At 34.8% G+C, this 27,116-nt stretch overlaps 2 protein-coding genes across 9 annotated transcripts in view; one reads left to right on the plus strand and one right to left on the minus strand.

Annotated features, from left to right (window-relative positions):
- The window catches only part of Dpm1 (Dolichyl-phosphate mannosyltransferase subunit 1), a 33,857-nt gene extending 26,195 nt beyond the window's left edge, over window positions 1-7,662 (minus strand). Inside the window, exons 1-4 of one of the 4 annotated variants that reach the window (XM_089589934.1) lie at window positions 7,648-7,662; window positions 2,298-2,380; window positions 1,997-2,207; window positions 1,704-1,894 (exon numbers count right to left, since the gene is read on the minus strand). In XM_089589934.1, coding sequence (XP_089446060.1) covers window positions 1,704-1,894; window positions 1,997-2,207; window positions 2,298-2,380; window positions 7,648-7,662 — 500 coding nt within the window. Of the gene's footprint in view, window positions 1-1,703; window positions 1,895-1,996; window positions 2,208-2,297; window positions 2,578-7,647 lie in introns of those variants that run through there. The other 3 variants (XM_014354508.2, XM_014354507.2, XM_089589933.1) reach the window with 3 other exon arrangements.
- The window catches only part of mRNA-cap (RNA guanylyltransferase and 5'-phosphatase mRNA capping enzyme), a 121,431-nt gene continuing 101,974 nt past the window's right edge, over window positions 7,660-27,116 (plus strand). The window contains exons 1-2 of one of the 5 annotated variants that reach the window (XM_014354509.2): window positions 7,723-8,098; window positions 24,703-24,888. The gene's annotated coding sequence lies outside the window, so the exon portion shown is untranslated. The other 4 variants (XM_089589930.1, XM_089589931.1, XM_014354511.2 and 1 more) reach the window with 4 other exon arrangements.

Raw genomic sequence — 27,116 nt, forward strand, 5'->3', positions numbered from 1 at the left:
GGGACTAGAGTCGCGAGTATCTGCATTCTCTGCAAAACGAGCCAAGTGAAGCCGCCCGAGGGCCAATCTTCTTTGAATATGGCTATAAAAATTACAATGTTTTCATGCTGCTCAAGTTGTGTACGGTGTGCGGATTTAGAGACCAAATATCTGAAAGTTTTCCATGGTGAGAGGGGTAAACAAAGACACCCCAGGAATCAGCGGGTTCTCATCCATTAATAAAACTACATCTGACCTTTCAACTTCTCTCGCTGGTCTCCTTAATAAACAAACCTGTGAATTTTTCCTTATTTTACAGCAAGCTTTAAAAATTGAGTTGGGAGCTCAGCGGGCCCCATGCATACGATTGCACCTGATTAAAAGGACAAAGACAGCGATTGAGTTTTCCTTTACTTTGCGAGAGACATGAGGTTTGCATGGCAGCGGCAGGGGAGAGTGTAGAAAGCTCTATTTTCACGAAGGAGTACATTTCCCACCAAAAAAAAACTCATTTTAATTATTGTAATTATTTTCTCTCAAGTAGAATTTTCTGAGCCATCAAGATCTGCAAGCAGTTAGGGAGGCTCTCCACCTACTACCCTAGTCAAATGTAGAACTTGCAGTTACATACGCTCACATGACTAGCGATTACCAATCAGTCTTTTAAAACGTTATAACATCAATTATACAATGGTAAGGTGTTTATTTAAAAAGCTTATTGCAAAGAGAATACCTAAAACTATAAGCCTGTAGTTTTTCTGTAGTCAAAGTCATTCCCTCGCAAACAAAACGTGCAATTTAGGGTCATGCAAGTGACTCTTTTCATAAGGCCTGTGTTAAATTTTCAAAGTTTGATTTTGATTTATTTGAACTTTTGTATAGTAACCAGTGCTCATATAACAATTGTAGATTCATAATGACCTCATTTGTAAAACTTTAAAATGTGAAGACTATAAGTCATTTTTTTTAAAGGTGGAGGTGGTTCTAATTTATATGATATTTTGTAGAGACTTCTTTTGTAGTACAATAGGTAAAAGTTGTTATTAAGCTAATTTTGCTTATAAAATTGGAAGTAAACAGGGGTAAATGACCCAATTACTACGCAAGCACTACTTGCTGCGTTCTCGTCGCAGTAGTACGGATTAAGAAAAAAAGACTCGAAAATTCGTCTGCTCAAACATAATTAGTTTGGACTTTAATAACGTTCAACCTGGAATTATACTTAACATCATGACATACGAAATTGCTTGACTAAATTACTATTAACAAATTGAACCTACAAAACTTTTAAGTTGTAAGTAGTGATCGGGTCTGGGCTGCAACATGAAAACTTTATGGGAGATACCCGCACAGCAACTGTGGGTGCGCAGTAACTAGTACTAATTTTATAATCATGCGCAATTAAACAAGCAAGTGATATCGACAATAAAACAATTATTTAAAAAAAAAAAAAACGTTACAGAAAAAGAATTATCGTTTCAATCGCATAAGATGCTGCGAATTAAATTAAAGTGAAACTACTCTAATTTACATCAAAAATTGTAGAGAAGTAAGCAATTAACAATTTGGTAGTCGAAAATTTCAGTTCACAGCGATTAAGTCATTCACTCCTACATTACCTCGAATTAATTTCAGTTTTAATAGTTTTATTCTCAAGATTTATGATGATAAACCAAACCAATAATCATGAAAAAATATGTTGAGAGCATATACTGAGCCTGTACCTAAAACTTCCAGTAAGATCTGTCACGTTTGGTCTCAGTAATAATTGAGATATGAAATTAGCTCCTCGGCTGATGAATTTTCGCTTAAAATCCCACCCATGAACTCCTCCGTTTTGAATATATCGTGTCCCTGTGACTATATCATAATTGCACTCTTTTTGTTTCCTAATCATTTCAGAGATGAATTTAGGCTAAAAAAAACGGTTATTGCATAATTCAATCATTCTTAACACAGAACCATAAGTTTGTATGCCTATAAAATTTTTAATCCCGATATCAGTAAAAAAACTTACATGATGAGACAGGTCGGCATCCATAATAACAATGAATTCACCTGTAGCATGTAGAATACCATGCTTATATGCTGTACCGAGGCCTAATTTCTTATTTCTTGGTCTTAAAACAATTTTATCACTGCCATACAAATTCTGAAGTTGTTTTGCCATGTGCAGAGTACCATCTGGAGAACCATCATCAATAATAATAATTTCATACAAGACTTGTCTACAATAAATATTTAATTAATAATACGATTACGATGAATCACTGTAGAATGATCGAAACACTAACACAATATTTAAAGATTCTACGTACAATTCATTCATGTGCTTGACGAGAAGCCAAATCATGATAGGTATATTGTCCATTTCATTATACGTTGGTAATAGTATGGAATACTTCATAGCTTACTAGAGAATGATATTTTCTGTAATCTTAATTTAAATGTTAAAAGTATTGATCCCCTTAATTTGAAAGCTTGAACTTAAGAAGAGTACCTCAACCACGAAATTCATTGCTTCGTTCTTTTTCTTCTTACCTTCAGTATCCGCTATGTGTAACCACCTGTGCTCTGTGCTGCCGCCCTCGTGGCCACCTGCAGAAATCAGAAATGACTTAGGCTCTGTTCGGAAATGATACGTTGGTTAAGTTTTTGGTTGGTACCTACCCCCACCCTGGCTTAACTAACTGACCGTGCGTTCGCACATGTAAACAATAGTTAATCAGCTGGTCACGTTTTGGCGCACTTTAAGCGCTTTTAAGGTTAAAAAGAGGACTTGAAAGCGCTCAAAGTGCGCCAAAACGTGATCAGCTGATTAACTATTGTTTACATGTGCGAACGCACGGTCAGTTAGTTGAGCCAGGGTGGGGGTAGGTACCAACTTAATACTTAACCAACGCATCATTTCCGAACAGAGCCTTAGGCTGCAGTCCCGTAAGGCAGAATAGACCGACACAATAGAACGAGCGGCATTGAAACAGCCTATGAATGCTATTGCGCTGCTTTCTATTTCGTTGCATCAGGGTCCGTACCATATAACTATTTTTCTGTACATCGGCAGACTTGTGAAGTTGGCGCCCGTAAATATTAAATATTAATATTTTGCACCCATTCAGGGCTTAAACGATTCCTCCTTACTTGCGGATTTATCCTCCACTTGAATTTTTATTTGCGGATCAATAGTTTGCGAGATATTTGCAAAATAAAAAGTCGAAAATGGGCGCGGCGCTGAAGTATAAAAAACTTTGTTGTAAGTGCTAAATTGGGTTAAAATCCAATTCTACCTGTACGATTCGATTCCTCCTCATTTGCGGATTACGTAGGTATATAAATTAATGTAATTAAATGTCACAAAGTTTGTAAATAATGAATTTAATTATAGAGTGAGAGAATCTAGTAACTTTTGTCTAGTGACTTTTGGTCCAGTGCTCCGTTCCTGTTGTTCGGTACATGTCGTTGACTCCGTACCGCGGGTTCTACAAAATATTTATCTGAAGCCGTACCATACAACTTTTTTTAGCTTCGCGGGCCTATATTATAACATAGGCCGATGTACAGAAAAATAGTTATATGGTACGGCCCCAGAATAGAAAACTTTAGTAGGTATTAATCTATTAATTATTAGTTATAAGTTGTTCAGCTTTTGGATCAATACACATACACACACACACATTTTTCGATGACTATGCAATCTAGTGTAAGCCCATTTAATAAACATTTTTTTAAATTAAGTACTTGTAAATTTATTACTGGGGCTGTGTTTACATAGGCTCCATTTGTAGTCTGTTAAGGTCACGTGATCATTTATGATAAGTGCGAGTGAGACGGTGACATCGTGCTGTCTCCCTCGCACTTATGATAAATGATCACGTGACCTTAACAGACCTAATAATAGAGCCTTAGGCGAACACAGCCTGTGTCACTTTTATCCGTTTCCACTGGTCGGTAACTTGATCTTCAATTCGCCTGATTAATCATTTAAGCGCGAAATTTGAATGCTTGAGCTGTTTTCTAAAACTTGCCCAAACAAAATTATTACTCGTGTGCTTAGCTGTGGCTTGTCTTGTAATGATTGTAGCTGTACGGCTACTTTTTAGTTGTGTTGTTATTTGTTTCTTGAATAACAACAAATATTAAAATTTTGCGCGTAATGAATAAATATCAGTCCACAGTGTTTGCCACAATAGATTCCAGATATTAGATTCTTAAGATGAAAAATCTGTACCTATTGACAAATAAATTTTTCCTTTAGTTTGAAGTATGCAATGTATGTGTGTGTGGATTGACCCAAAAGCTGAATAACTTATAGCTAATAATTAATAGATTAATACCTACTAAAGTTTTCTATTCTGATAAATATTTTGTAGAACCCGCGGTACGGAGTAAACGACATGTACCGAACAACAGGAACGGAGCACTGGACCAAAAGTCACTAGACAAAAGTTACTAGATTCTCTCACTCTATAATTAAATTCATTATTTACAAACTTTGTGACATTTAATTACATTAATTTATATACCTACGTAATCCGCAAATGAGGAGGAATCGAATCGTACAGGTAGAATTGGATTTTAACCCAATTTAGCACTTACAACAAAGTTTTTTATACTTCAGCGCCGCGCCCATTTTCGACTTTTTATTTTGCAAATATCTCGCAAACTATTGATCCGCAAATAAAAATTCAAGTGGAGGATAAATCCGCAAGTAAGGAGGAATCGTTTAAGCCCTGAATGGGTGCAAAATATTAATATTTAATATTTACGGGCGCCAACTTCACAAGTCTTACATCGGCCTATGTTATAACATTGGCCTGTGAAGCAAAAAAAAGTTATATGGTACGGCCCCAGGGATCAGGGCCATCAGGGGGCTTATCTTCGGACCGCTTGTGTTTACATGGAGCTGGGTCCGTAGTGTCCGTACAATATACCTTTTTTTGCTTTGCAGGCCTATGTTATAACATAGGTCGATGTACTGTAAAATAGTTACATGGTACGACCCCAGATGGAGCGCAATAGAGCGAGCAGGATACATAAGGTTTGTTCGAGCCCCCCTAGGTGCATTTCAGTTCGGTTCGGTTCGGTCGGTTTTGGGACCAAAAAACATGAAAAAACACGCGTTCACGAGAGTTGGTTTCAGAACCAAAGGTCCGAAGATAAGCCCCCTGATGCAGCGAAATAGAAAACAACGCAATAGCATTCATTGGCTGTTTCTATGCTGCTCGTTCTATTGTGTCGGTCTATTCTGCCCAATAGCGTAATAGAGCGTGCAGGATAGAATGGTCCCCGTAAGCGACTGTGTTAAGACTATTGCGCAGCGCAATAGGGCCATCCTGCAGCGCTATAGACTTAAAACAGCCGCTTACGGGGACAATTCTATCCTGCATCATAGACATATGAAAAGTGGACTGCTCGTTCTTCTATACGGCGCTGATTCAGTGTTTGGTGAGGCGGATATGATTTGGCATTTTTGTCACTAGGACCTATATATATATAGCTACAGATCCTAGAGAGAAAAATATAAAAGCTGAATAGGAGTAGGGAGAAAGCCAGTGGTTCACGTGTAATCCGCAATCCGCGAACGCGGTATAAGGTATCTACATAGGTATTGAGTTCCGCGTGCACGGACTCTCCCACTGTTGCTGCATCCGCAATCTGCGTATACGCGGTACAATACTGCTCTAAAGTGGGTGCTCCACGTGCGCGGACTGTCCAGCTGTTGCTGCATCCGCAATCTGCGTACGCGGTACAAGACACCCATATACAATAAGTGACTTACGGACTTGTAAGGAATTGGGATCAGCTGCGCAATCTCTTGGCTGTTTGAGAAAATCGTACCATTTTTATGTGTACTCTATCCATCTATGTGTTTATTGTAAACTCGTTCTCAAAGTCTGCTCGAGCCAACCTGATGGCAAAAAAGCACCAATCTAGTTTGGGGCACAATATCGCCGACCCGTTGAAGCCCCTTGGTGGCTGTGGCCTATACGAGCTCTTGTTATGACTTGAGCCTGGGTCACGTAGCAAGAAGGTGTAGATGCAGTGTTTGTATTGTCAGTAGAATTCCATCGTCATAGGATTAGAGATAAAGTTGGCAACGCTTACAAAATGCGTAGAGACCTTACAACGCGACTCTACTCACTCCACGCATTTTGTAAGAGTTGACAACTTTATCTCCAAATCCATAGCGATGGAATTCTACTGGCAATCAGCGTTGGCCACGATGGTCAAAAGTTTTAAGTTTGATGCCGACTGCAACGTTCAGAGTGCTTCTTTATCAGCGCCGCCGCCGGCCAAGCTGTGAACTATCGCTGTAAACGATACATAGATATATGCACATGCGTACATCAGTGATAGATCATATAGCTTGACCAGCGGTGGCGCTGATGAAGAAGCGCTCTGAAGCCTCTGAAGGTTGCGGTCGGCATCAAACTTTTGACCATCGCGGCCAACGCTGCTGACAAAGTGACAATACGAACACTGTGTAGATGGCGTGCTCCAACCTTTGGCTATGACCTTGGACGATCGGTCCGTTATCTTGTTAGGTGCTAATGCACGAGGTATCCGTCACTCTTCTTTGCGGCTGGCTTAAGTCTCGTCGTTTCATTCATGGAGCAGACGTTTCGGTTGCCTCTACTTCAAGGTGATGTCCAGGTCTTCCTTCCTTGGAGATGATGTCCAGACTCCTGGTGAAACTGTTCACAGGAACACGATTATTTCTTGACCACCACTAAACTCACAAACAACTCAGGGGTACCCGCCTTAGGGTTTTATAGTGGGGACACCTTGAACACTTGTATTGACGTGGAGCACAGCTAGTCCCGACTCGCCAGAAGCTAATTCGTTGGCACTCCGGAGGCGAGTTTCAACAGAGCAGAACGGGTCGATTAGTTAAGTCTTAAGGCTTGCGGCAAGTTGGTTCTGGTTTGTTTTTGACTTATATGAATTTCACTTCCCATCCCCAACCTCCCGGAGTATCAGAAATCCTTATTGTCGACCTTATGGGGAACTTCCTATCCTGCTCGCTCTATTGCGCACCATGTGACTGCGGCCTTATGGAGAAATTCCTATCCTCATAGAGGTATAAGAATAGAGCACGCAAGAGGTATGTCAGCCTGTAAGCGGCAGCGAGATCAGCGTAAAAAGAGACAGCTGCACATAAGAGGAATCGTGTCCTTGTCTAGCCAAGTGCTGTGATCATAGAGGTATGAGAATAGAGGAGAAAAGGGGGCGTGATATGCGACAGCAGAATTCGCTACGTAACGGGGCATCTGTCTTTGTCTGGCAGTTATGTTATTGGTCGAGTCATACATGAGATTGAATCAACAGTAGGATTCAGGACGAAGAAGTAGCCAATAACGTGGCTTTGGCAACAAGGACAGATGCCCCGTTACACTTAGTTATGCTGTCGCTGCCGCTAATGGGCTAGTATAGCGCTTTTCCCCTTTATTCTTATACCTCTATGGCTGTGACGACTCGACTCTCTCTCATAGAGGTATAATAATATTATTATTATACCTCTATGCTCTCTCTTCTGCTCTCAAGGTAGAGCAGACGGTCAGAGAGAGATAGAATTCCTCTTTTGCAGTCTTCTTTCTCTTAGCTGATCACGCGCAAATCGCCCACTTGCGTGCTCTATTCTTATACCTCTATGCCTGTCCTGCTCGCTCTATTGCGCTTCATGTGACTGCGGCTTAAGTCTTGTTGTTTGAAAATATTGTACAATATGGTACGTCACTAACATCATTAAGTAATATCTTATTTAAGACGATAATTGATATTTGAAAAGAGTAATAATGAACTAATTATAGTATATAAGATTAAATTGGAGTACTAATATTTATACTTCAAATGTTATCTCTTTCTTATTTATTATTCCTATTGTTACCCGAGTTATATTTATGATCTTCATGTTACCAAGACTATTTAAGTTTCAGATTTTTAAACGAGTACATAGATACTTTAAATATTTACAATCATGTCTTTCAAAACTAGCAAACTGTAGTGTATTGTAATATAATTAGAGCTACATTAGCTCTTGCTGTAGAATTCAAAGAGATGTTGTAGGAAACTGAACATTCTAAACGTATGTAATATTTGGCAGATGTATTCAAGAAAGGTATTAGTATAATACTTGTGTCAGTGCTATGCAATAATTATATGTTCGAACGAACTCTATCTAACACACTATTTATTCGGTACTTGAAAATTTTTTATTGATTGAACTTGAGTATCACTTATGAAAGAGTAGCTACCAAAATAAATGTTTATGTTTCAAAATTTGCCCAAGTCATTACTAGAACCATAATTTAGTTTGAACAAAAACGTAATTTGATTACTAGAACCATAATTTAGTTTGAACAAAAACATAATTTGATACATTCTCAAAACTTGCTGATGAACCCAGTTTTTTGGAAGAGATTCTAATGGAGGAATATTGCGAATACAGTCGTCAAATTACTAAAAAAATCATTTCGTTTGCACAAACATGGATTACAATTTACTCTTCAAATTTTTTCTCTCTCATACGTAGTTTAGTATAGAAAGAAACAGACTGTTTACTTGGTGTAATTATCAATTTTTGTTGTACAAAATAAGTAATCTCACTCTTTACTGGTTTTATACCTAAAGTTCTATAAATTATGGAAAGTATTTCAGAATATTTATATTATTAAAGATGAAAAAGTGAAATCGAATTCATGAATCTGCGAGGCATTAATTACAGGTAATTGTCTATACTATTATACTGTAAAAATATTTCAATAAGCTTGTATGTCGTGAGAAAAACATTTTTTTTTATATTACTGTAGTTGACAGTAAGTTACAAATACTACACAAAATATTTGTTTTGCACAATATGCTTACAATTTGACTAATTTATTTTATGAAAAACTTATATTTATTGTGCAAATAAAACAAGTATTTCTCTGCTGCTTAATAATCTTTTCCAGTTTTGTGTGTGCTATATAAAAAATTAGTAGTTAAAACTGTTCATTAATTGAGGCATCACAAATAAAGAGTGAAAATCTTTTAAGCCATTAAAATTGCGTTTCAAATACATAAAATACATTCAATATCATGCTACAGACTTGACCTCGAGCCAAATACATTCCTTGTTTATTATTGCAAAATAACTTAAGAAATCGACTTTTTCTTATTTTTATTAAAATATCTCAAAAAGTACTGCTTTCGAAATTCTTATTGAAAAAAAAACAACAAAAAAAACGGGTGGCCTCACATGTTACTCAACGCAGAAGTGAGAACTTCGAAAACATGTAAGTAGTTATGTATGGTTCATCTATCTGTCCGTCCGCAATTTTGCGTTTTCTAAATAATTTTTAAGGTTATTGTTGGGCAAAAAAACGAAAAATATATCCTCCATATTTGTAACAATTTTGCAAGTATGCTATAATTTTTCTAAAAATTTCCCACCTTGATTTTGTAGAGAAATATTAAAAATACTGAGATTTCATGTTATGTTTTCACATAATGCAACACCTTTCCCCGTAGTATGCCCAATGTTTTTTTGACATTTAGGAAACCTGTAAAACTTGTTGTTTTTGCTCTGTCTTGCTTCCTTTTAAAGATATGGCGTATTTTGTAATATTTGGAGGTTATACAATATTATAAAAACCTATTTAATCAACACTGGCTATCTGCATCGATCTGCCATACATGCAAAAATGATTTGGTTATGTACAAAATTAACTGGTGTATATAAGTAGCATTAATATTAACTAATACATTTTATACACATGCGCGCAGGCAAACATGTACACAGTTACACACTTGCACAGTAAAAGTAGAAAGTACACTCACATACATACACAGTTTCATGGTTACAATGCAACTGTTGCATCCATAATTCTGTTTCTTTAGAACAGTTTACAAGTTGTAAACAAGTTATACACATACATACATGCATGCACACACTATACATTGTACACGTGGACACTGCACCTCGCACTGCACATGGTATAACACACTACGATATGGCAATAGGAATATACACAACACTATATGCTGACTCTATATATGTATTGGAATCCGAAGGCGAACGATGAGACTAGAGCACCACCGATCTGTGGTGTAGATATATTCCCGTATTACATAGTTATCTCGGTGGAGAATTCCACATAACCCCCTACGAACCCCCATTCACCCCCACAGCCCCACTTAATTTTACGTGACCCCCACCACCCCCCACACTACTTTTGGGGAATCTGACAGGGATCGTACCGTCTTTCCCACACCTTGATGTGTGTACAGACGAGTTAGTGTCGTATATATTAATTTTTTGTTTTCAATCTGCTTCATTACTAAATTACTATAAGACAAAACTTTCTTATCGCTATGATTTATCTCATCCTCAAGGAAAAATTTAAAGTCATAATTGATTTATAAGGGGTCGTTGCGTAATGCGTAAATAACATTTAGTTCATCATTAATATATACAAACTGTGGAAGTTTCGCATTAAGATAACTCATTTCTTGAGTCAATTTATGAAACGCTATTTAACCAGGAAGACTTGGGTCTATTCCTTTTCTGTTTTCAATGAATGTTGAAATTGGTACAATAAATGAACATACATTTATGAGATGTGTTATTAGGTAATAAATTTTGTCTATGCATATAAGAATATTCAAATCATGTTGTTATTATTAGAATTATTATTTTTCATAATCCAAAGTTTCTTTCCAAACTATATTTTCAATATTTTAATAGTTTTCTCTATTAATTTGAACAAAAATTCCATTTTTATTTTTGCATCTCGATAAAGCCACGTACAATTGACCCTGCGAAAATGAAGGTTTTTTCAAGTATAATCCCATATCAAAACTTTGACCTTGAGACTTGTTCATAGCTATAGAAAATGCTATAACTAATGGGAATTGTTTTCTTTATAAATTGAAAGGTAATGATGAAGTAGTCCGGTATTTAATGTATTTCTTGAAATAAAAACTTTATTACCAATTTTCTCTTCCGTACCTTTTTCGCCTTCTACGTTATACTTTACGTATATCAACGTAGCACATCCACTCGCGAACCCCATGATAAGAACTTATAGGGAATTTTTAACTAATTTGTAGTAAATTTGTAGTGCGAGAATTGATTTTGTAGGGCCTAAATAACGCCCCATACGCTCGGATGTGCCAACTCGATATCAAGCTACCACATCTTACCGCGATGCGGGGCATTCAGGGGGATGGAAAAAACGATATATTTTGTAGCTAATTTGTAGCTTTCAGATGCATATCACAGATCTAGTCTAGAAAGCACCCTTGCGATAATAGGGGGTGTCACTGAACTCTGAGATCGGCCAAATTTTGCCAGTGCAGTATCGAGCGATCTAGATCGGTCTATAATTAGTAGCTTATTTGTAGTAAATTTGTAGTGCGAGAATTGATTTTGTAGGGCCTAAATAACGCCCCATACGCTCTGATGTGCCAACTCGATATCAAGCTACCACATCTTACCGCGATGTGGGGCATTCAGGGGGATGGAAAAAACGATATATTTTGTAGCTAATTTGTAGCTTTCAGATGTATATCACAGATCTAGTCTAGAAAGCACCCTTGCGATAATAGGGGGTGTCACTGAACTCTGAGATTGGCCAAATTTTGCCAGTGCAGTATCGAGCGATCTAGATCGGTAGTTGATTTGTAGTGAATTCGTTTAGCAAGAGTTAATTTAAATCAAGTTGGCTTGAAAATACTAGTTTTTTCATTTACATTCGTATACGTGTATCTTTACTAAGGACTAGAACAAACGATAAATTTGCAGGTGAACAGATTGGACTATGCACATATTGTTTTAAAATGTGTACTTAAAAAAAAACAAATTAGTTGATTTACACAGAATAGAGCTCAAAGCTTACTACTTAAGACGTTTACTGCGTCCTGAGTAAGAAAAATAGAGTTCGCACCTCGTTCACATCAAATCGGGAAAACCACAAGGGGTGAGTGGTGTTTAATTCTATGGGAGCCAATTTAACACGCCATGCTTTTGTATACCTATCTATATTTTATTTAGCATATTTAAGCTACTACTTTAGAGCCCTCCAAGAGTACTTCTTTGTTGTTAAGAAAGCTGATCAGGAGCGGCCAGTAGAAGTGCATTCTATCTCTCTCTAGCCAAGTCCTGATTGGTCTAGCTAACGGAACAGTAGTTTAATAAGAAAGCGATTTGTATACAGTTAGATTAGCACAGTAAATTTTTTTCTAATTATATGAATAAACAAATAGTTAAATTTAAAATTCAGAACAAAATTGGATCTCTAATTAAAAACTTATAAATAAAGGACAAGGGTACTCTCTAAATATCATCCAGTGAAATTCCACCGAAATGGGGTAGTGAAAATCATTCCACTAGAGTTCAGTGAAATTTCACTGATTCAAGTAGTGAAATATTCACTATTTCAATTCAGTAGAACTTTCACCGATGACTTACTGAATGAACAGTGTAAATTTTCACTGAATCAACAGTGAGAAATCAATGAATCTTTTCCTAAAAATAATATTGAAAATTTAATAGTAATTACACACAATATTTAAAGAAAATGTATTTCAGAATACTATATTCGAATATGAATGAATAATAATTTATATTGTATAACATATTGTTGAATAATTGAAACATAGTAATCAATACAAATTTACTTACAAATATGATTTATAATAGAAAAGTACTTCTAAAAAGTTTTGGCACACCAGGTAATTGAGCCCCCAACTTGCGGCACTCTAGTCAGATGTCTTACCACTTTGGCCATAAGACTAGGGTCTCAAAAATACAAAAAACGTATACTTACCGTGCCAGAACGAATTTAAATACAAGGTCTGATGAATCCAATCAATTAAGACAACATAACTTTTTAAAATGATTTTTGTGGTTAAATTCATCTACTGTTAATATACACATGTCTCCTGTAATACATGTTATCCTGCAAGCCTCGTGTAAACGTATAAGTTTAAACTCACTGCTTAAATCAGTAACGTTTCCACTAGTTTTTCAGTGGGATGAATAAGGCCTTAAAAGATCAGTGGATTTTTCACTAATTCTTCAGTGAAATTTTTTCAACTGGATCAAATAGTGAAATTTCCACTGGATGATATTTACAGAGTAAGCTAATGAATATATCTATTTAACTTGTTTGATCGTTTACTTATCTATTAAGTGCAGTTTCTTATATTAGTAATTTTTGATTCAGCGATCCCCGGATCAGGCCAGCGTGTACATGGAATTTTTTTTTTTCTCAATAATGAATTAGGATCATTTGCGGATTATTAAAGGTATTTTAAATTGCAATTTAAATGCAACATTTATATTCGTAATGAAATTTTCGACTTTTTTAATAGTTCAATATTTTATACATACTTTATGATTATATTACTATACTTTAAAGTTTTATTTATTCACACGGCAATGAAACAGATGTGCTTTAATTGGCTGGAAATTTGTATAAGGAAGGGTGGTGAGGATGACCAAGAAAAACATAATGATACGAGACGATGTATCAAATAACGATCAGTAAATTAGCTTAAAAAATATTCAGTATCAGTTGCTGTATGTGAATATCTGAACAAGTATTACCGAATTACTTTATGATATAAAAGATTAACTATGATAAATAGCAATAAGGAGGATCCAACCCAATAAAAAAAAAACTTATCTATATGTACGATTTACATAGATATACTTTTACGCGGATGTAGAGTCATGAAACAAAATTGATTTCGATCCATATGGATTTTTTTTATTGGGAACATTGCTTTTTATGCAAGATGATGTTAAAAACTACAGATTCATCGCGTCACAAATATTTTAATTGTTGGGCAGTTTAGAGATTTATTCGAGAACTTTGAATGAAGCGCTCACGGCATTTTAGTAGTATTGAAATGTATATATATATATATATATGCCAGTAATTGTCCTGAGCAGCATTAAGTTGTCTTCTTAAATAAAACTAAAGGCAAAAACAAAGGCCTTAAAACAGAAAGGGAGAAAATAGCGCGACATGGCAGAAAAAGTATGAACAATTTTTTTTTAATTTGCTCGAATACTTAGATTCGGATTGTACACTAAGTCCCTTTTTTGTTTTAAGGCCTTCAATTACAGTTTTCTTTATTCCAAAATTCGATTTATTTTTGACAGCGCACATACCTCAATATCAGAAAATTTCTTTCTGGCAGGTTTCTTAACACGAAAGTAATGAGGAAAATAGTAGAAATCAAGGCTTTCCGTAAAAAAATTGTATATAATAGTCGATTATACAATGTCGATGCTCCAGATGAAGACTATGCCGTTTCGTCGTCCCAGGCGAAGACTATGCTCTTTTTCGTAGTCTAGACGAAAACCATGCTCTTTTTGGTCCCAGACGGACGAATACTATGCCTTTTTCTCGAGCCCTGACGGAAACTAAGCCCGTTTTTCTAGTTTATACGAAAACTATGCCTTTTTTTTCGAATCCAGGCGACAACTATGCCATTTTCTCGTGTTCTGACGAAATATGTGGTCTTTTTTTTAGCTTGGACGATAATTATATTTTTTTTCTTGGTATGAATTATTTTTTCTGTTCCAAAACGATTACTCAAATATTTTGCGATAATTTAAAGTATTCTAATTACAAACCTAAATGCAAGGTGAGCTTAGCTACTAACAGCTATTTTATTATGGTAACTCTTCGTGAATCATGCTAGTATTCGTTCGAACTCCGAAAAAAAGGCGTAGTCTTCGTCCAAACTATAGAGTAAAAGGCATAGTTTTTGTCTGGGCCTAGTAAAAAGGCATCGTCTTCGTCCAGGCTTCCAAGCAGGGCACAATCTTCGTCTGGGGCGTCGGTATCTTACTAATATATAAAGCAGAAGCGCTAAAATCGTTGTAACCGCTAACCTCGAAAACTACGGAACCGATTTTGTTGAAATTTTGCACACTGATTCATGATTCTTCCTAGATGGTTTCAGTATAGTTTTTATCTTAACAAATTTAATAACATTAGCAATAAATGAGCTCAAAGTTTTGCAAAAGTATGCCAGCTTTTCACTTTAGTTCAGTAAAATCTGCTAGGTGGCGTCGACATAAAATCGAAGCTACCTGCAACATAATTAAATAAGTGTGGTTATAATACGCTGGAGCGTCTCCATAGTGTTGTAGTCGAGCTTCGGCAACTCAACGAACTGTATTAAGAATGCTGATAATAGTCTTGCAGCTGGGTATCCCGGTTACGGACGACACTCTTCTCTAAGGGGGAAGGGACCTAAGTGTCCATTCACCCTGAATCTCAACGAGTGTGATAAAAAAAAACAAATTAATTCCAACGGATGCCGTCTCTGCCACAATACCAGGTGATATATCTAGCCAGAGCACAATCTGCTCCAACTCATCAGAGTTGTAAGGGAGTTCCACCATCCCACTTGGTGCAGTTAGAGAATTTGTGGCTACAAATGTAAGCAAGGGAAGAAAACAGCTCTGAGCTCTGAGGGGCATGGGCAGCCACAACGGCTACCTTCTTGGTCGTCGCGTCCCCAATGCGCTTACCCACATGTTCCCGTCTAACGATGAGCGGTTGGTTATCCGGGGAACGACCCGAGACGAGATATTCTTTGGTCAGCAGCGTATCTCCCTCTATCACAGTCTCCGTATATCGAGACTCCTAGGGTAAGAATCAAGCAACCGTAGCCAGCTCTTCATCATCAGGAATAAGAATAGCCTGGAAGTTTCACCACTGGCGCTTTTTAGGGCCATTGTAAGTATTTACGTTTCCTACTTAACCATCAATTTCATCGGTTCTTTTTAGCATCCACCTAAGTGTAAACTACCTTGCCAACAAATACATTTTTATTACCATTTCTGGAAGCAGTTCGTCGACTAAAAGACTATATTAACTAAAGACGGGCACTATTAAACCAAGTCAGCCATTCACTAGCAGACGTCACCTGCGGAGTTGTTCTTCGCAAGGCTGGAAAACCCGGTGACCGACAACCCTATATTACCCTCTCGACTCTAAGAATTCAACCAGGAATCACTGATCCTCTCCAAAGTCTGCGTTGGGCAAACCTATAACAGCTATGAAGGAAAAAAAAATTGAGCCAACGGGACAGCCTCCACTAGACAAGTATCACTAACCAATCTCCCCATCTAAGATCACCAAAACAACTGAATCTGCAAATAAAAAAGGTGCTTTAGACACCAACGTCTTCGACATTATACCGGAAGACGTTGGGAAAGAGCACTACAACTAGCCCCAAAGCATCGGACTTTGTAATTTTTCTCCCGATCAGTCTGGGTCTTCAACAGTAAGCCAGAGAAGATCACCCTGAGGTATCCAGGCAGTCACAATTGCTGTTAACTGCAGTCAAGAAAGAGTTAACTTAAGAAGCTCACCGGTCTTTTTTAAGGCCATCGGACGTCGAACTACCTTGCCAACAAATATATTAGAACTTATCAAAGTTGACAGAAAACAGCCTTTATGGGTCACACAAATTTTAAGCATGCCAAAAGTCGCAAGAGGGTGAATCGGAAGAAAAACTTCAAGTGTATCTAATAAATACAATTTTACTTAGGCGTCAAGAAACTGACGCAGAAAATTTATCGAGATTGAAACAGCAGCGTCGAAATTAACAACTAAACAGTCCATTACGTGAAAGATCAGCTTTTCATTGTACCCTTACAGCAATCTCTGAAATCTTTAAAGATCCTACTTCAGATTTTTAAATAAGTAGAAAATGTTTTTGTGTTTTTGTGGCAATAAAACTGTAGGGTTTAAGGTCCAGGACTTTGTTGCTCTGGTAATAAAGTTGTGAGATATGAGAAAAAAAATTTTTTTTTAATATAAATTTTTTGGAGATTTAAAATCTTAACAGCTTTAAAAAATAGCCGTTTTCGTGAATTACACGGGAGAAACTGTAAATCAATGGCTTCTTATGGCCACCGATTATTTTATGGCATAAAGAACGCATGGTACTTTTCAGCATAATAATTTTTTTGAATTTTTACACCTCATTATTCAACCAAATAAACTAATGGATTCCGAAAAAATATGTTTTTAATAAGAAGATTTTTGTTCTTAGATGTATCAGGAATATGTGTAAAATTTCTAACTAAAAATGTTTCACATTACATGTCAACACACTACGGTGTTTTATTTTGTAAGTCTCGGGCGAAGCCGAGACGGGGGGCTGCTAGTATATTATATGTAAGAGATAATATCTATATTGTATAGACAATAGATAATAATGGACTGTGATTCAGCAAAACTCATTTTATTTTTAAAGTTATACTTTTTTAAATTTTTTTTTAAATTTTTTTTTAGAGTATTATTAAAAAAAAAAACAAATAACGGTTTCTCGAATTTTTTTGGATTTTCTTTTAATATCTTCTGACAAACTGACTCTAATGCCTTGGTCAAAGAAAGTGCTAATTCAAAATTACCTGGAAAGAAGCGCTCACTAAAAATTTACTCTAAAAAAGAGCTAACTTAAAATTGGCTGAAAGAAAATGCTAACTAAAAATAGGGTTAGGGAAGGTGCTCAGAGAGATTTATTTCGTAATAAAGATTGAAAAGGCACAGAGTTTGAATCATCTCATCAATTTTGCAGTTCTTGAAATGGCCCTTAAAAGCTATTATCTTTAGAATTTAGTGAGCTTTCACACGATCACTTATAACTATTATTTCTTACATGTTTTTTGTGCAAAATATATATTGCTCTTCAACCCAAGAATAAAAAATAACTTTTAAGTCAATTTTTTTGTTAACGCTTTCTTTGTCCAAGGTGCCGATTTAATCCAAAACATGTATACCCGCTTCCTACTATTTTCTTATTATTACGTAAAGAAACATGGCAGGAAGAATTGTCTCAGGGGAACACTACACAACATATACTACACGGTGTAATTCATTGAAGATATTTACATTCAATGAAAATTAAAGTATTGAATTAATACAGAAATAATAACAGTAATTGACAAAACTAGTATTATTCATACAATACATGTTTGTTTAAGGAGACTTTATCGTCTTTGATGTATTGAACCAAGAAGAGGAGAACCATGCAGTTACACTAGACCAACTGTATAAATGTATAAAAAAACCCCTTAAACGGAAAAGAAGAAATTTTTCTTGATGGTGTTGTCGGTTTTAAAGGAATTGGAGGATTAAGACGCCGTAGTAATGATAACTGTACGACCAATCATTATGTGTCATACATTTACCGTCGTGGAAATACCTCTTGGATGGAGGTAGATGATTTAAAAAAATCGTCGAGTTTTCGAGCGCGTAATTACAAAGTTGTGCCACGGCTGTTACTATATGTAAAAAAAATATTGTTTTTCTATTTTCTTATTCATTTACTGTATTTTATTCAATTTACTTTTAACTGTCGTTAGTTATTATAACTCTTTCAGTTTACACTTACATCAGTAAATATATAATATCAAAGTATAAATTCTGTTACATGCACAGTGTATCCAAATTTTATGAGTACTTGCTTCGCATACAGATGTATCTATACACTAATACGTAAAAAATCTCGAAATTAAAGATCTTAAACACTCGACGTCTAGAAATAATATACAATAGAACACTGGCGACATTTGGCCGATCTCAAAGTTCAGTGACACCCCCTATTATCGCAAGGGTGCTTTCTAGACTAGATCTGTGATATACATCTGAAAGCTACAAATTAGCTACAAAATATATCGTTTTTTCTATCCCCCTAAATGCCCCGCATCGCGGTAAGATGTGGTAGCTTGATATCGAGTTGGCACATCCGAGCGTATGGGGCGTTATTTAGGCCCTACAAAATCAATTCTCGCACTACAAATTTACTACAAATTAGCTACAAATTCCCTATAAGTTCTTATCATGGGGTTCGCGAGAGGATGTGCTACGTTGATATACGTTTATACTTTGACAATTTAGTAATTCGCAATCGTGTACCGTTACATAAGCCGTCTGATATACTTAAATTCTAAATTAACTTTACTATAGTACCTAATTTTAATTTAAGTTCATGAAGTAGCAAGCCTTCACGATTATTGTTTAATATTTTTACGGAAAAATTGATATAAATACTATCATCTGATTTATCAACACCTTTGTAGGTTGCATTATCGATGCTTATGCTGATACAGCATGTTGATCCTATGGTATTTCCTTTATTATTTCCAGTAGGAGATGTAGGATGGAGTACACGTGATAGACAGAAATTTTTAACAAAAGCAAAAAATTCTACCTTGCTTTAATATTACTTTCATCAAATTTTCTATCGACCTTATAGTAAAATTTTTAGTCCCATACTCTATGCTGTAATATTAACGCCACAATATTTTTTGCATCTATTTTGATAAAAAGAAATAAAATAACATTATCGAGTTGTAATGGTAATAATGCGAAAGCTTAGACGACCTGATTTTTTTATTACCGTTACATATAACCCTAAATGGTTAGAAATAAAGCAAATTTTTAAAAACTCTCCTGAAGGTACCACTCCGAATGATATACCAAATACAACTGTTAGACTATTTTGTACAAAACTGAATTGAGTTTTAGACGATATAACCAAACACAATATTTTCGGATAAGTTATTGCTTACGTTTATGCCATTGAATTTCAAAATACAGGATTTCATTCTTATATTATTGTAACATTGCATATAAACAATAAATTATTCACTACTACAGACATAGATAAATATATTTTATCGGAAATTCCACTTGATTCACAAATGCAAGAATTAGTTGTTAAATACATGCTTCATGGATCTCATGGTAAAGATAGTCCATGTCTTACGAATCATCAAAAAATTTGTACTAAACAGTTTCCAAAAAAGTTAACCAATCATACTGTTTTTACAAAAAATGGATACGCGAATTACAAAAGAAGTGACAATAGATGTAATAATCACATATATTGAATCAAAAATATTAATGAAAAATTTTAGTTAATAATTCAATGGGAGTACCATACAATCCATTTTTGTTAACCAAATATAATTGACACATTGATGTTGAGTATTGTGCATCTATTCAAAGTATAAAGTAAATTTTTGATTGTATTCATAAAGGAGAAGCTAGAGCATCACGTAAAATAACGAAAACAGGTACGAGTGATAAAAAAGACGATGTAAAATTTTTTAATTAAATATCACGTTATGTAGATGGCCACTATTTAAGCCCCATGGAAGCAGCATGGTGATTGCAAGAATTCCCTCTGTGTAGACGTAGTCATTCTGTATTTATTTTACTAGTCATATTAAAAATAAATAAAATTTAGTTTTTCAAAAAAATAATATGTTTAAAGCTATAGAAAACTCAGAAACAGCATTAACGGCTTGGTGTAAATGAAATAAAATGAAATAAATAGTTTTGCAAAAAAATTAGATACGCGAATATTCTAGAATATTACTGTTTTAATTCGACGGTAAAAAATTAAGGTAGAAGAGAGAGAGTTAGACGTATTTTAACAATAGGGCGACTTATAATAGTATCACCTAAGGACTCTGAGTGTTTTTTTTATTTTTTTTATTAACTTGAAAATGTGTGAGTGGAGCTGAATCTTTCGAAAGTTTAAAAACAGGTGATAACATACATTACAATTCATTTAGAGATACTGCTATTGCTTCAGGTTAAGTTGAACACGACTCTCAAGTATATAAAATATTTAAAGAATCTTGTAACGTTATGCTGCCATAACTGAAAAATTTTTCGCTTAGTTTTTAATATCTGAAAACGTTTGCGGTAAGTCTATTTGGGAATCACTGGAACAAATTTTTCATTGAAGATTTAAAAGACGATAGACAAAACAATGCTCTTATACATTTATTTGAAATTTTTAAATTTAAAGAAAAATCATGTAAAGATTATGGACTACCAGAACTAAATAAAAAAGTAAAATTTGAAAATATTGAGGGCAATAATACTGTGATTGATTTAGAAACAAATTTTAAGGATTTATTTGTTAACCTTAATAATAATCAAAAAATAATTTTTAATAAAATTATTCACAGTGATACAAAATTATAATTTATTGATACTCCAGAAGGTTCTGTAAAAACATCGCAAAATCGCGTCACGGGCAGACACACGCGGGCTTATCGAGGGCCGCTGCCTTTTACAATAAACGGTCACCTACTGGCAGCATCCGAAGGCCGAGGTCGTTGGTATTGGCCTTAATGACCTCGTGTCCGGTGTCACCTGCTATCCCAGCAGAACCAGGAGCGAACTTGCACCAAACGGCTACTCCAGGAAACCACTCCGAGCTTTGGAACGACGAAAAAGGATGCACAGCCGCAAACAACTACAAAAAAGAAAAAAAACTCCGAAAAAACGCTTCTCGCGTAAAATGATTTCGCTTCTTGCGCGCTCGCAAGCCCAAGCTAATCTGCCGCTCTCTGGGCCTTTCCTTAATTTCCCCTCCTTTCTCTTACCCGTTTCCTACCTAGTCCTTTTAACTCTTTTCCCCCTTTTCCCTACTTCCCTACCTATCCCAGCCTACCGGTGATGGCTTGACGGTCTCTCGCCGTCACAATACATGAAATAAATCTTTACATTAAAAATAAGTTGCAAACTGTGAGATAAGATAAAGTAATTGATTTTTCAATGTTGAGCCTGCTCATAGCTGAGTGGGTAAGGGTCTTAGCCAGTATGCAAGAGGTCGGGTGTTAAAATCTCTTTGGAAACTGTTTTTTTCTTTTTTTTTTTTTTTTCAATAATAGAAAAAAAAAGTAAAATTTAAAATGTGTGCTGTAGTGTTGTGCCCTCACGTTGTGCGGTTGTGCGGTGTCGTGTGGTGTAGGGGACCGGAAGTACTTCAAGAGGAGCGCGGCGAAGGCGGAGAATCAAGCAAAATCCACTTCCGTCACACTTTTTCTCAGTGTCAAAATCTGAAATCATCGATTTATCCTCGCGCATAACGTGCCTATAGAAATGTAACTTCAAAAACTTCTTATTGAAAACACTTTTGTTCGTTTGTTAGTTTGTGTGACCCTTTTGGTGATCCGATGTGGGGAAATTGGTTTGTGACGGTTGCCTGTTGAAGACTGCCCCGTTTGCTCAAGTTTATTTCTCCTTTATAGCTTTACTGTTGGGTTCACTTAGAGCGGACCTCGAAGAGGATCGGTAATTTCTGGTTGAATGCTTAGAGTCGAGAGTATAATGTAGGGTTATCGGTAGTCAGGATATCCAGTCTCATAGAGAAAAATTCCTTTCGCGACGTGTGCCAGTGAATGAGTGACTTAGTTTAACAGTGGCTGGTTTTATATTCTATTTTTGTAGACGAATCGTTGCTAGAAATTGTTATAAAAATCTATTTGTTGTCAAGGTAGTCTAATGTTTGATAGCTCTTAAAAGAACCAAAGAGATTGATGGTTAATTAAAGAATGTAAATTCTCATGGTGGCCCTGAAAAGGGCCAGTGGTGACACTTCCAGCTATTCCTTGTTATTATTTTTAATGATGGAAAGCTGGTTGCGGGTAGCTTGACTCTTAACCTCGGAGTCTCAGTGTACGGAGACCGTGCTGGAGGAAGGTACACCGCTAGCTGGAGAATATCTTGTCTTTGAGTTGTTCCCGGATAAGTAACCGCTCACCACTGGTCAGGAAAAGGAAAAGAGGGCCTAGAAAATATCACTTTCATGGGTATGCCGTTGGGAATAACCACTGAAGAGGGGGTGATGAAATTTCTAGCTAGTGTGTCTGCCTGAACTCCTTAGTGTTCTTCTCCCTGGGTTACTGTTGTAGCAAAATCTTCTTTGGTAGCACCAGGATGGTTGAAAGAATGACCACTAAATCCCAAATTGTTTGAGCGGATTGTGCTCTAGTTAGACGTCTCCTGGTGTTACGCCAGAGACGTTGGCATTCAAAGCGCCTTTTATTCGTGTCACTTGTAAATTTATTGGGCCGGGATGGAATTCGACGTAAGTCGCTTTTCCTGTTTTTTGAATACGTTTTTAAATAGTATAATTTGCAAAAATTAATAAAATAAGAATTGTAGTTATAGTAACTCTTTAAGAAGAGAATTCAATCAAAATCATTAGTGTACCATGTAAAAAAAAATGACAGCGATTTTACGCAAGCATCTTTGTTATAAACTAATGACTTTTTACAACAACTATTAATTATATCGATTTGAAATTTTAAGCGTTGAATAATGCCATCAAGACACACAACTTTTATTTGCTTTAAAAGTATTTGATTGAAGGTGTTATTTGTTATTAACAATCAAAAAATATGCTAGTTTTAGTGGTTTTTTAACTATGCGGACGAACGAAATAACCTATAGCAATCAATTTTTTTTTTTTATTTTGTAGATCTTTTTAAGAGTTACATTTGACATGCAGACCGATTTTCCATACGGTATAGACTTTTTATGCTATTTTAAAAAAACCAATTTTTTTCACTTTACGAATTTTTTAAACAATGTTTCAAATAAATTTAGCGGTTCCTAAGGACGGATATTTTAAAGTCTAGGTTAATTTTATGTGAATTTTTTTTTCCTGCAGTATCTGTGAGTTTTTGAAACGGGGTCTCTAACAGATATTTCTCTTGAAAAAGAGTGTCGTTGGTAGACGGGATACCCAGCTGCACGACTCACAACTCTATTCATCATGCACTGCTGGTGAATGACTATGGTATCAGGCAACTTGCTTAGGGATATTATAACCAGATCCACTTACTTCTAGTTTAGGTAGTTTCGATTTTACTACTACGCCACCTAGCAGATCCTACTGAATTTAGTAAAAAGCTAGCGTATTTTTGCAAAACTTTGAGCTTTTTTATTGCTATTGTTAAAAATATTTTAGGACTTTGCTATACATGCATTAGTAAGATTTTAAATAGGTTTATTTTAACCCACAAGTTCTTACCCTTCCGAGTCGATAATCTAACATTATGCAAAAAAACATGATATTTTTTAGCTTTGCGGGTTCTTACTTTTTATTTTAGGAAGTCTAAATTCACAAATTTGTGAGCTTGTCGCACTGCCGAATTATGATGGAAAAATTGGAAAAAATTCCTTGAATATTCTTGACTGCAGCAGAGTAAGGAACGATTAAATTGCAATGCCAAAATTCAGTTGCATGCATTTGTGAGGGAATTTACCGTTAAAATATTTAATTTACGGTTACAACCTAACAAAATTTCAAAAACAACAATTTTTAAACAGATAAGTATACACTATCTATGTCTAGTTCCCATCACAACGTTAGTTGAAGCTTAAAATTTAACTCTGTAAGTATAAACCATGACCGCAACTAATACCAGAATTTTGTTTGAATTTGTTTACATCAAGCAGCAGTGATAGCTCTGTGATTTTAAATTATTTATATCAATATTTATTATTATGTAAAGTTATTTGAAACAGTAGTTGTATTAATAACATAAACATGAAAGTTTTATACGTGTTGATTCACGAAATTATTCTTCACATAAAAAAATTTCCCGTTCATGAAAGGTTTCCCTACAGGTTATGTATGGCATGCAATACCTAAATAAATACGTATTTGTGTGTTGTATGTCGTAACTAGTTATGTATTCTAATTTGAATTCATACTTCTTAAGTATAAGTATTTCTCGTTATATTGATATTCATAAAAATTATCATATAAAAAATAAAACTCGATATGTTTGAGGAACAAACAAATAAATTTACTATTAAAAATGTACACAAAAATGTAGAAACAAACAAAACTTATCAAAAACATATCAGAATTTAAATTTATTCATTGCAGGTGATGATGACCCGCTGACTATAAAAAAAAAACCAGTGTTCAGTAAGTGCTTGGGTATCCAAGTATGAAGTTATTTTATGGCAGACGATGTATGAATGAAAATATACCTTTTATGAAACAATATTTAAAATAACCCTTTGCGATGTATTGAAGGTGGTGCAATCATCATTTCCATGAGGACATTTGGTAATTGGGTGTAATTTCAAGAAATGTTTTAGTATTAAATAAATGAACAATCATATAAAATATGTTATACAGATAAAATATTTTCAAAACAAAGCCATGGCATGACGTGCTCTTGGACTGGAGTACAAGACTGTGCCTTTTCATCGAATTTTTCAAATAATTGAAAACAATTTTCTACCGTCTATGCTAATTAGATTTTAAACGTCACGCTTGCATCTGTCGAATATACTCGCAAACTCATTCATTCGTTCATTTTTATAGTCGCGTATATAGTACCCATGAGTGTGGGTGCCAGGCGGGTTCCCGTGGCTTTTTCCATTAAAATGGTCCCATCCCAGTTTTTTTCGCATATTTTGACCTGCTAAACATAATTTTCGATGGCGGCTTGCTGTAAAATTTGTGCATCAATAGTTTTTAACAAATTTTATAAACAAGTTGAAAAATCATAAAATTTTGGCGAAAAAAAATGTATTTAAATTCTTTGGCACATATTTGAGCGAAAAATGTCTCTTAAAATTCTTTTCAAAACAATATACTCCTTTAGTAAAAAATTCGCAAACTTTTGAAAAATTGGAGTTTTGCGATTTTCAACTGTTAGTATCACGATTGTTGAACATTTTTTGCAACTCTGCAAGCCGTAAAAGTTTTGTTAAATATTATGCTTTCGGAATATGTAAACTTCAGACTAGTAAAAAAATTGGTTTCTTGATGATAAGCTTTCAATCGTGAGGTTTTTGCTATGCTACCTATGGTCTACAAACCTGTAGAAATAAGATGTGCACCTTTAATTTGAACTAGTCTACCCAATTTTCCTCGAGTATTTTCATTAGTTATTGGAAATTATTGATATAGGATTGTTGCATGACTATCAAATTCATAGTTTTAAGCAAAATTTTGCATCAAATGGCAAACAAAATTTTTTTTTCCGTGAGATAAAATTGTTTTTCTTATTTCTTGGTTAGTTTAACATGACAATTATCTTTTAGAATTGTTCTCTACAAGACGACATATTTAAAAATAAATTCACAATTTAAAAAAATCGTAATTCATTTTTAAATACCCAGGTCTCATTTTTGTTAAAAATTATAGTTTCAAACCGTAAAGTCTTCAATTGAATTTTGTTTTATAATACGTGCCACATTCATTATACTTCGATATTTTTTACATGAACTTATTGATTTTAACGCTATGTAGTAAATAGATACGAAATAATTTACTATCCGTGAATGAGGAAGTTTTGTTGAAGTAACACAATTTTTTAAGTTTCATAAACATTTTTTTACAAGATGATCATGACAGGGAGGTATTTTTATGTCTTTATCTTTTCGGACATTAGCTAGTTATCTTCAATAAACCTAAAATTTTTTAGATTTAATTTAGAAGCATTTATTTCCAAACATTTCGTCTGAGCGCATACTCTGAAAAAATCCAAAAGTATGTGCAGCTATATAAAATTCGAGATGGTTGGAAAATCTATTAATGATTGCTTGCTATTATGATAAGATTACATCCTCAATTTGTCGGACATCTTGCATTTTGCATTTTTATTTACTACATTATCCAAAATTTTTTTGGCATTTATTAAACTATTATTTGATACTGATTTAAAATAATCTAAAAAATTATTTTTATTTTATTAATCAAAAACAACGTCCAATAGTGAAACTGTCATATTTTTGTATTTATTCAAAAACAAAAACAACGTTCCAGCCGTTTGGACAACTGTCATTGGACGTCTTATTTATTTATTTTTATAAAATTTTTAGTTAAAAGATATAAATTTCAAAGTAAAAAGTCTTTATAGAAAAAATTTATATTACACCAGTTTAAGGTACCGAATGCAACAAATAATTGTAGTTTTACTCATGTATTGCTTAACACTGTTAAAAAATTTTAATTTGCTTAAGAAAGATAACACTTGTAAAAAAATATGTACAAAACTTGAAAAATAGTGTTACCTCAATGAAACTTCTGTATTCTCTGACAGTGAATTATTTTGCATCTATTTACTGCATAGTGTTAAAACAAATACACAAATGTAAAAAATATATGTATGATGAATGTGGAAAGTATGATGAAACAAAATTATATGGAGGACTTTACGGTTTCAAACTATAATTCATCTACTATCCAAGAAATAAGAAAAAAAATTCTAATTTAACGAAAAAAACTTTTTTTCTCATTTTGGTTACTTATCCTGTGCGTGATTGAATAAGAAAGACGGAGAG

The sequence above is a fragment of the Copidosoma floridanum genome, unplaced genomic scaffold (assembly GCF_036245765.1).
Source record: "Copidosoma floridanum isolate Cflo_tuat_1 unplaced genomic scaffold, Cflo_Japanese_pri ptg000011l, whole genome shotgun sequence".
NCBI lineage: Eukaryota > Metazoa > Arthropoda > Insecta > Hymenoptera > Encyrtidae > Copidosoma > Copidosoma floridanum.